Source organism: Hakea prostrata, chromosome 2, assembly GCF_041222555.1.
Source record: "Hakea prostrata isolate BN-2017 chromosome 2, UWA_Hpros_2, whole genome shotgun sequence".
Taxonomy (NCBI): domain Eukaryota; kingdom Viridiplantae; phylum Streptophyta; class Magnoliopsida; order Proteales; family Proteaceae; genus Hakea; species Hakea prostrata.
Window position 1 is genome coordinate 60,167,968 of NC_142601.1, and position 11,754 is coordinate 60,179,721.

The 11,754-nt window shown below is 40.0% G+C and overlaps 1 protein-coding gene across 1 annotated transcript; it reads right to left on the minus strand.

Annotated features, from left to right (window-relative positions):
• Positions 1–7,002: 7,002 nt before the first annotated feature.
• Positions 7,003–10,263, minus strand: LOC149025375 (DOMON domain-containing protein / dopamine beta-monooxygenase N-terminal domain-containing protein). The gene has a single exon (XM_089145600.1). The coding sequence runs from the start codon at positions 10,000–10,002 to the stop codon at positions 7,267–7,269; it is 2,736 nt and encodes a 911-aa protein (XP_089001726.1). The 5' UTR covers positions 10,003–10,263; the 3' UTR covers positions 7,003–7,266.
• Between the last annotated feature and the right edge of the window lie 1,491 nt (positions 10,264–11,754).

Sequence of the window (11,754 nt, forward strand, 5' to 3'; positions counted from 1 at the left end):
AAAGCATATACTGATGCAGACTAGGCTAGATCTCCAGACAGGAAGTCAATCAAGTTACTGTACCTTTGTTGAAGGTAATCTAGTTGCTTGGAGAAGTAAGAAATAAAATGTGATAGCTTAATCTAGTACCGAAGCTGAATATAGAGCTATGGTTCGTGGAGTTTGTGAGCTACTATGGTTGAAAGGCTTGCTGCAAGATATTGGAGTCCAAGTTCCAAACCCTATGATGTTATATTGTGACAACAAGGCTACTATTAGTATTGCTAATAATCCGGTGCAACATGATAGAACTAAACACATTGAAATTGACAGGTGTTTTGTCAAAGGAAAGTTGGAACAAGGGCTCATCTGCATGCCTTTTGTAAGATCTGGAGACCAAGTAGCAGATGTTTTCACTAAGGGTTTGAAAGAAAGAGATTTCCTTCCTATTGTAGGCAAGTTGGGCATGACTAATATCTATGCCTCAACTTGAGGGGGAGTGTTGGATTCTATTAGGAGTTCAATTAGAGTTTGTATAGGAGTTAAATTAGAGTTTGTATTCATGTAAAATTCTATTCCTTGTAATGGTGTACTTTCTACTTAATTATAAATAGAGGGCTTGAGATCATTGATTAATAAGCCATTCTACCAACATTGTCTTTCACAACAGAATCATCTATTTTATATATAATACAATTGTGTGAGGGGGAGAGCTGCATTTTGCACAACTCTCCCTCTTCTTTTACTTTTTCACTTCTCTTCCTCCACTTCCTCTTCTACTTTCTTTCGGTTGTTGGCTTTTGGTTGGCTGTAAATCCCAAGGTCAATAGCATGTATCTTTTTTTTCATATCAAGCACTGGTATCCTAGGAAAAATATTTGCTCCAATGGAAAATTCCTGATGAGGTTAGACTAACAACCTTACTAACACCAATTGCCCACAATATAGTAAAATCTGCCAACAGAATACAACCCTAGCAGCAGAGCAAACCAAATCCAAGAACCTGGAAAGGATATGGTTTAGTTCTTAATTGTCAAATCATGTAAAGAGGCTGACATGGTGATCAAGTGTGTAGGATCAGCAAAGTCCCAAAATTAGGACTATGCGGTGGTAAAAGACAAAGAGGGCAGTAAATCATCGAAATAGAGGTAGGATGTAAATAGGCTTGAGCACAGAGCTCAAACCAGCCAACAGATGATTACCGAAACAGGTGGAGTGGAGTAGGTGATGGTGAGTCTCTGAGGCAATAACCGGCCAATTCTGATAGCTAAAAACCTTTTCATTTATTTATTTATTTTTATTTTTTGGGGAGAAATCTGTTGGCTAAAAACTTAGTTATGAAGAGAATCTCAAAATAGAAGATTTAGTAAGAGCTTGAAAACGAAACTAGAGATCCAAACCAAGAATTGAGTTGAGCCCCTGACTGTTTGATTCAACCCTCTGAACCTCTCCTAATTCTGAAATCTAGTTGTACAGATGTATGAACTTGAAGTTTAAGGATAGACTGGAAGCAGAGTGGCAAGGTGTTCAATGCCTTCTCATGTTTGATACAGCAGGAAGAAACCTGAGCTTGATTGGGGGATCAATTCTAGTCTTCAAGAGTTCCTTCGGCGGTAGTGGTAGCAGTCACAAGATAGTCACACGAGGGGAGACTGATAGAGGAAGGAGAAGAGAAGATAGGAGAGACAGGTACAGATAGTGATGAAAACCACGAGCTAAGATTAGGGTTTAAGTTGGGATTCCCTAGATCAGGTCGCTGCCCAGGAATTCCCAGGAATAAGAAGAGGGGTTTTCTAGGGTTTAAAGGCTGTTCACACTGATGGGGAATGAATTTTATATCTGAATTAATATGAAGACTGAAGTTCAGACCTGAAAATTGATTTCAAACTCAACTTTAGGGTTTCAGGTGAGGTTGGGGAAAGGGCTAAAGCTCGCAGTGATGGCTGGACAGACCTGGAATTCTTCTGTTCTGAAGTTATCTCAGACAGTTAGGGTTGAAACTTGAAGGTCCAGGTTTTTCTGGAATTTTCAAAAATTCTGCGACTCTCAGTTGGAGAAGATTAATTGCAGAAATTTCAAAGCTCAGGAAAGAAGGCTGAATTTGGGAAACGGGGGTTAGGACTATGTTCTACAGGGTAGGGCGACTAACAATGATTGAATGGGCAAAGATTGGACATGAAATGGGGAATCCTAATACAGATAGAATCTGAAAATCGTGGGAAAGAGGAAGGGGAGGGGAAGGTCTTGGGTGAAGGGAAAGGGGCTGAGACAGCAGAGGTCAATGGGGGAAGGGTCAGAATGTCAATGCGATGGGGTTCTGGGTGATTCCCAACCAGATAAGAGAGGGGAGGGGCTGTGATGGTGCATGGGCTAGGGAGAGGGGAGAGGAGACTTGCAGACAGAGGAGGAGGGGCTTGGGGGGGGGGGGGGTGTGATGTTTCCTTGACTAACTTGGTTGCTTGAAGATTGCTTGACTGCTGTTATTGAAGACCTGCATTGCTGAAAAGTCAAAGAAGTTGCAGAATTTTGACTCAAAACCTCAATCGAGGCCTACCCATGAAGGAGACCTCGATCCTCAACTCAAATATTTTTTATTAATCTTCAAATTTGATTTTAACTTACAATGAGGAGGCTATTTATAGCCTAACTGACTTTGACTTAAATTAGGACATCCTTATTAGATAAGGATTCCTTTTACAAAAGTACTTGGACTCTTAAATAAGGAAATAACTCTTGCCTAGAATATGATAGTAAATCTTATCCATACTGAACTTTGACTCTTTGATTTTGACTTTCAAACACAACTTTAACTCATAGTAGAATACTCCAAACAACTTCAAATTGGACTCAAATTTACTCAAATAAAATCTGAAATAAATCCTAATTTGATTCCAGGAGTAAATTGAGTGCTAAATTGCCCAAAATACCCCTCCTGTAGGGTTTGGTCAGCCAATGGAGACTCCTTGGATCCATCCAGGGAGCCCCACTTGAAGTTTCAGACAGGGGGTCTTTGTGTTCACATCAAATAGGGTTTTGGCTCTCACCAGCAAGGCACTCTCGACCCTTGCCTGGAACAATAATTCTCCTCACAAAACCAACAAAATCAGATTCATTAACCATGGCATGGGGATCGGAAGCAGAGTGGCAAGGTGTTCAATGCCTTTTTATGGTTTGATACAGCAGCAACAAACCTGGGCTTGATTGGGGGATCGATTCTAGTCTTCAAGAGGTCCTTCAGCAGCAGTAATAGCAGTCACAAGATAGTCACAGGAAAGGAGACTAATAGAAGAAGGAGAAGAGAAGATAGAAGAGATACGTAGGAATAGGGTTTTGACTCTCACCAGCAAGGCCCTCTCAACCCTTGATTCTACCTAGAACAAGAATTCTCTGCACAAAACCAGTCAAATCGAATTCATTAATCATGGCATGGGGAATGCTTCTAAAGGTTTTACAAATTTATCAATACAATAGCTTCACTCTCAAATAACAGGAACTGGATATTCATCCAAAAAAAAGGAATTGGAAATTAACTTGACTGTTCTAAACAAGGAAATAGAAACTAGGACTGACTGACAATGGAAACTAGATACTCTGCATGAAGTGCAGCAGCCAACCATCCTCTCTTGGGGCCCACTATAGTATTCCTTGTCAATGATGAAGTGATGAGGTCCCACCAAAAATAACCATCAGCCAGCAGCTTGTATTCAGAGAATGACAACAAAATAGACAATAATTAATACCCCAACTCCCAGTCCAAAAGTGCAGCCAAGATCAAGGCTGTTGGCACAGGGCCAACAGGGTCATTGAGTGAACCAGCGCTCATCTTGTTTCTAGCATAATGACTTCCAAACATTGGTTGTCTATATCAGTTCCTTACTGTTCACTGATCAAACCAGTAAATCATCTTTCTCCCACATTCAATCTTCATAATCTTTGGCAACTTCAGGTGGAGATCCTAAAATTAAGTACTTCAGATTGCTTTTCGCATTAAAACAAGTAATAAGAACTACGATATGATGTTATATCTATGATTTGTAAATTAACTACATAGAGAAAAATCACCCATTATATATAGAAAAACCAACAGCAGACCAGCATCAACATGAAATAGTATCAAACCAGACCAGAATCAAGAAAGCATTGCACAATAGGAGGAGCTTACAGCATTCACATAGTGTCTGTAGATTTAAATTTGAAATCTGTCTTCAATCTCAACAGAACTTCACTCATGAAGGAGTGAGGGACCATAGTGGACAAACAGTGAATCATCTTCGTCAGACAATCAAGTTGAAATACAGGATTAGGTTCCTAACCGCAAGCCTTCTTGAATGCAACGAATACCGGTATGTATTAGCAGACCTATGAAATGCAAAACCAAATCTCTGGAATCAATATAGGCAGAACCTACAGAATCAGGTCTTCAAAATGGTGTTGTAACTCAACACAGAAAATATCATTCAAGAAAGCTTCTAGGATTCTGAGAACCAATGAAAGTGCGAACACTTACGAAAGTTTCAAGCCAAAAGGCTCATGGAAGATGGAGTTCAGACACCTTTCCATAGTCCAAATTAACAGGAACAGAGCAGCAGCAGAATTGCATAAAATCAGGAAGAGGAAAAAAAGGTGATGTAGCAAGCTGACCTGTTTCAGCCACCGTACACAGCAAGGAAGCTTGAAACAACACATAAAAACATAAAAGTCAGATCTATCTCAAAGTAAACCTGATTTTCTGATATTTAAAATTCAGAATTCAGTCTTCTTCCCTGAGATCCATAACCTTCACCATTAGATTCCACATCACTCATCCATCATAACCAAACCATCAAACGCTAACCCTCAAGGGGACCCTACATCCAGTTTCAACCTAGCCAAATTGACTTTGACTAGTTGATCCTATTCGATCAAGGGCTACATTGTTGCTATTTGACAGAAACATTAAGGTACCATTGTCTCAGCAAGTAGTCCTGGGAACTCAGAGATATTCTGATGTTTCTAACTGGTATACATACCGAGCCTTGCACCCAAGAGTTCGAGATGCAGATTCTTAACCAAATGGGCTTCTTTTCTTGAAGATTAGTCTGGAATTGGTTTCTACACATGTTGGCTCTTTGATCCCATACTTCGTAATAGGCTATTTTTATGGGTCTAAAATATGGGTATTTAGGTAAAGTACAAACTTGATTATCGAAATTGCTTCGTTAACCTGCTGCCAATTTCTCCAATGTGAGAGTGACCTTGATACTTGGTGTTTATAGAAATTGCTTCGTTAACCTGCTGCCAATCTCTCCAATGTGAGAGTGACCTTGATACTTGGTGTTTAACATCTAAGTACTGACTAGCTCATTGTTGTTAAAATCCAAGCTTCCATTGGGATTGTAGAATCAGTCCACTTTTTGATAGTGAGAAGCCTAGGAGGTACTTTCTAGCTTTTCTTTTAATTTGAAGAACAATACTCACTATTCATTAACAGATCCGAGTGTGTGCATTTTAACATAATTGCTGCCCAGCCATCACATATCTATCTTTCAAAGTATTGATCCTCTCTAATCACCAAAACCTAACTCCCTCTTTTTCTATTTTCATTTTTGAACACCCCCATTCCCAGTAATCAACCATAGTACCATTTTACCCATGAAATTGATCCAAAATCTACCCCAGAAACCTCCATTCTTCATCCCCTACATTTGATTCTAGTTGTTGCCTAAAACCTTAAATTTATATCTTTGTATTCAATTACCTTGCATTTAAGCATCAGAAACCTCCCATATTTGGATCATATCAGCCCCACATCTTCTTAATGAAACCATTAGATCTGATTTCAATCTGGCCAGCCCAAACTAAAGAATTCCCCCTTCCCAGTTTTTGTTGGAAGACCTAATTTTCGGACCTCACAATCCAACCATCAGTTTTGTCCAATATAAGGATAAAAAACCCACCCTACCCAGCCAAGACTCAACTCAACCCCAGCCAATAATTCCAACTCTAAACCCTAAAGCCCCAATTCCCCCCCCCCTCAAATCCAGAAGCCAAACGCTAATTTGCTGTAAAATTTCAAATCCAACATTCAAACGTCATCCACAAGACTCCTAACCTCACTGTTAGATTCACCAACACTCACTGGTCGTAACCACACCCTCAAACCTTAACCTGACCTAACACTAACCTCTAGTGGACCTCAAACCCAGTTTTAACCAAACTGATTTGGCTGGTTAATACAAGACCTGGAAGAACTGGCTCCTAGTTGATATTGTACCAACCTAGGACTACATCAGTTGGGGCTTGATCAGATTGGTGGATAGGGAATTTACTGGTGGTTACTAAATTCTGCTATCTATATTTTGCTGACACGATGAACTGCGGAATCTGACCATCAGAATAAGTTGGTTCTTATACGTTGTGTTCCACTTCCAAATGATGAATGGAGAACCAGATCATGGTTTGAAGTTACTTTGCTAGGTAGATTGGAAATTATACCTTTGTTTCCAATTGAAGACTATGATTCTATTTGGTTCCCTTTATATATCTCTAGATCCAACCACTTGGATGAATTAAACTTCAAGGGTTACTAGCAGAGACCTTGTTTTCAACAGTGGTTTGAGACAGTACTCAAACTTCTATGGTAATTCTGAAAGATCTTCTGCTGTTTTAAGCTCCTGGAATTCTGCTTCTGGATAGTATCAGAAATCAAGGGCAGCAATAAAGATAACCTATCAGCCCACAATTAGAAAGTCCTCAACCTACATAGAGAAACAACATATATTAACAATAACTAGAAGTAAAGGATGAACTTACACAAAGGGTCTTAGTAGATAATAAACACTAGCCCAAGAAAAAAATAAGAACAAGGGTAACAACTAGCAACTTAACCCTGCATAAAAAGTAGATAGTATGAAATGTAAACAGCAACTTCGACAGAGAGAAATTTGAAACCGAGTTAGTGCTGGGTGAGATCCATTAGATTAAGTTTATCCCAAAAAGTTAAACTGAGCTCTATATCAACAACCAAGCATGAACTCACGTGAATTGAAACATGAAAACACTCTCATTATGCAATTGATATTCTGCTGTGCCAAAAATGTATCAGGTATACAAATTAAGTGTTACAGGGTTATTACTCGTGACGGAAAACATGTTACAGATAATCAAATGAGTAAACCCGAATCCTTGAAATGCAAATATTCTCTCGGAAGGATCCACAAGGCCACAGATGCCTCTGCACATTGCAAAATTTTCATTGCCTGAAGAATAAGAAGAATTTCTCTCAAGTAAATAAAACAACCTACAGGTCTATCTGCTAAGAGGTTCTAGCTGTACTTCCATTCTTTCAGAAGATTGTGACTCTTGATCCATATATGTTCTGTTTGAACGTAAAAGATCAGTAGAATCATCTTCATCTGTGTTTCCCAACACCCAATTGCTTTTACCTATGCTTCTTTCTCTTTTTCTTCTCTTTATCTCAGAGTACTCTAACCACACAACTAATAATGCACCCAGCAAAAACCAAACTATCATAGCCCAGCTCAGTCCATGAACATTTTCACCACCATATCTGTCTCCTAAATGCTTCATCCCACTAATAAGTGCTGCAATCCCAACAACAATAGCAGATCTCCCAACAATAACATGGATATACTCCCAAATGACTCTTCCTGATGACACCTCTCCACTAGCAGGTTTTTTAGGCCTAAAATAGGCATTCACTGGCTGTATACAGAGCAGAACAAGAGCAGTGACTCCAAATTTAACATGTACAGAGCTAATAAAAAAACCCCGTAGTTCAGCAGCAGCAAAAAGAACGCCAAGCAGAACAATTGCTAAACCTGAGTACTGCAAATAGACATGAGTTTGGTACCACCCGTCACCCTTCAAATGTTTTAAGTACCTAGCAGCCAATATTCCACCCGGTAGCAGGATACCCCAAGCAACAAACATCATGAACCCATGTACAGCCAAAACCGGTCGTAAATCCTCTTCGGCCTCTGCTGACCCACGCATAAGCATCACTCGGATGGCCCTACTGCTTGTTACAGAATGCATATTTCTCTCGCTTAGATGATCTTCTGACCATCGAGCACCCATGGCCCAAACAAGTTTAAGTGGAGTCATTGGATCAATAATATTGTTGCATCCCGGTTTGTCTCTTCGGCTACAGGAAAGATCTAATGGACGAGTGAATTCAAAAGTGATGATGCCATTTTCAGACTTGCACCTTGCATATGTTAAATTCTCATTAGTTGGATGCACACTCAACGCATCTTTTCCATCAATCCAGTAAGTGCTTACCCGACCTAGGCCACTATTGTCAATCCAACCAACATACGCGTAGCTATTCACCATTCCACTACCAATGGCTATGGCCAAATAACCACTCTTCTTCTCACCTCGTGCAGCAAGAGATATTGAACTTCCTGACAATGTCCAAAATAAAGTAACTTGCTGATCATCTAGAACAACACTATTATTATACATGTCAGAGAGCCCACCATCGACCACCTGAACTCTCCAACCCATTTTCTCTTCATACAGCGAATGATAATAAACTTGGTCTGGAGTATTCCTATCAGGAATCCAATCTAATTCCATAGGACTAGCTGGAACCCCCTCAGCTTCTGGGCCTCCGGCATAGATAACCTCAGACCTGTTTCTGTAGGTTGCATTTCCACCAATTGGATCAGAAGTAATGTAGAGCGCAACATCATGCCCAGCTTGTATGGAAAATTTCACTGGAACCCCTCTTTCTACTCTCAACACAGGAGCCTCCTTCTTGTTAATGTAGAGAACTTTGTAAGGATTGGGAGGATTTGGGTAGTGTAACGCAGGGCCTGTCACAACAACCAGTGGGGTCTTTCCATCTGCAAAAATAAGATCCTGATCCTCTCTGTCTTCTGCCTCTATTGGTCCAAAGCAATCATTCACATGCTCAGAAACATTGAGGACCAGGTACCCATAAGATACAAGCCGAGGACCACCATGATTTTGGGGAAGGTAATATGGACGGAGAGCATCAGGAGGCCTTATTAGTCCTAAAGCCCAAATCACGGTCATGTTGGCAGTATGATTCACAGGTACGTCATACTTCTGGTCAATTGATCTGAGAGACCGCTGATAGCGAATAAAGGACACTCCATCCTTCCTGTGACCATAAACCATCCTGGTGTTGTTAACCAATCCAACAGGATCAGAACCCTCGTAAATGGTGTCGGGACAAACGCCCTGGACTGTGCCGTCCTTGCTCAGCAAACATTCACTGTATTTGGTGATGTAATAATCATCAGCAAAAGGCAAACCCTCCTCCGTGAACCCGGTCACAGCGACGTCAGCGTGCAGCATTGGCCCAGAAGAGGACTTCGGATCTGCCCATCCAAAAGCCATATAGTATTGAGAGCCTTGTGCAGCCTCAAGGCCTATATCGATCAAATCCTCCTCAGGTCTCAACGTCCACCTGAGACGGTATTTACTTGCCAGCGTCTTGCAGTTATCGAACATCGTCGGTTGTTTGTAAACCCTGTTCTTAGAAGTACTTGAATTGGTTGCACTCGATGGAACCGGTGCTAAACCAGGAGACCAAGCATCTGTATCATTTCCAGACCTCCCGAGCAAAACATGACCAAAATCCGAAGCAGTTGGTCGGTCCCAAACAGCAACCACTTTGATCTGATCCCACGTAACATTCTTCCTCAGATGAACTACAAAACTTTCGTTTTTATAAGTTTTATTCAACTTGTCATCAGAGATCACGAACCCCGACGTCAAATTTTCAAAACTATCGCCGAGGGCACCCCACCAGTGAACATCAGATCCCTCCAACATATCAAATTCTGTCACCTTAAACGAACAATCATCAATTAAACTAATCGCCCCTCTCAGTTGATGCTGAACCATAACAAATTCTGCTTCGTCTCCCACAAGAGAACTGTTCTTAGAGCAGCTTCCACCCGGATCCGCATTGCAAAACACAAAGAACAAACACAGATAGAAGAACAAACAAAAACCAAACCCTAAAAACCCCAACCTAACTGCCATTAGGAGCGCGATCCGGGAACAAATACATAAACCGATCAAATGTCTCGTTTAGCTACATTCAGACCCGATGCCGCGTGTGAAGAAATTTAAATTTAGGCATTCTATCTGGGGAGACGTACGGAGAAGACAATACCTGAGCAAAGCTAGCGAGATTCAGAGAGCTCTTGAAGTGAACAAGAAGGTTTCTGAACCTCTGATGTGCGTGGGAGAAAGTTCGCGGGTCAGCACTTTCTTTCTCTGATGCGTCCACCACTGCTGGCGTGAACGCCGAAAACTCGGGGGTCCACGCGGAAGCCAACATTGCTTATATTTGCGGTTTCTTTACTTCGTTTACACGTGTCCTATACTAGGTTAGTTCAGTAATTTAACTAAACACAATAGGAAGTTAAGAACATGATTGTTGCCCACGTAGTCGCATGACTCGCATCTGATAAAGAGTGACACCGGAATCCCGATTTGTGATCAACGTTTTTAAAATTGGAATCATACTGTTCTCATTCATCTGTTGCAAGATGATTCGTGACTTTCTTAAGGGTAAACTGGGATTTTTTATTTTTTTTTAGATTTAAGGTTCATCAGACCAACTTGCGCGAACCACGACTACATCCTTATGAGAGTTTTTATATAATTAATATAGAAGGAACTTCGCCATGACCCCGAGAGGATTCAAACTCGGACCTCCTATGTGGAAACATTGGTCTTTTATCAACTAAGCCATCCCTCAAAGTTGGTAAATTGGAATTTTTATTTGCAACCTCTGCTTGGCTGCTGCCTATGACTCTACATAATAGATCAAATGGTTGATAATTAAATCGTAAAGTTTGCTTATAAATTTTTTTTTATAGTTGCATGAAATATTTTATTTCAAATATTAGGGTCAATCCAATGAGAGTGCAATTGGATTAGAATATTACACGTTGTTAAATCATAACTCATTTCTCCGAAGAAAATAGCCAAATACATATTGGAAGCAAATCCAACATTTTGATTACTCATACCTGGTTTTTTTTGGTAAACATTACTCATACCTTGTTGAATGGGCCTCTTCTACCCCCAAGTATTTATACTTCAAGAAACACTAAAAATAATTCTAATAAGTGTTTTTGAAAGCATAAACTCATTTTTAGATGTTTGATAAAACTTGTTCTTATAAGTAGACACAGCTCCCACTTTTGATTTTAATATGTTTCTTAAATTTTTGAAAATTGTAATAAAATTTAGGAAAATTGGCATTCTTATGTTCAGAGTACCAGATTTGATAAATACCCTTTCTTAAACTATTTTACTTAAACACAACATGCACCTAATTTTTGCTTCAAGAAACATAAATAACATGCATCGAATGTGTTTTTCGAAGCAAAATTTTTCATAAATTTCAAGTTATATTGTTGGAATCATGCAAAACAAGTTCAAACGGTTCTTGACTGATTTTTTTCTACTTCTTGAAGTAAGAAATTCCATAAATTGTTTTTCGGGGTTATCAAACGAGTCCTTACTTCAGCTCACAAGTCAACTCTGAAAATCTGTATATCCCGCCTTCTCAACCTCCAATGCTGAATATACCACAAGGCTCCTATGCTTCAAAAATAGGCCTTCTAGGTGGATACGCTGTAATCGTCTCTGTTATGGGAAAAATACCCAATGCCAGCTTGAACTGGAGAACCAACGGATTAACATTGGCCAAGAAAAATCCGATGATCGAACTAGATTATGGATCTGAATCGTAGAATCATAATAGACAATCGAACAACT

Bases quoted from the DNA above. Each gene is read 5' to 3' on its own strand.
- LOC149025375 (XM_089145600.1), bottom strand. From the start codon at position 10,002: ATGGCAGTTAGGTTGGGGTTTTTAGGGTTTGGTTTTTGTTTGTTCTTC.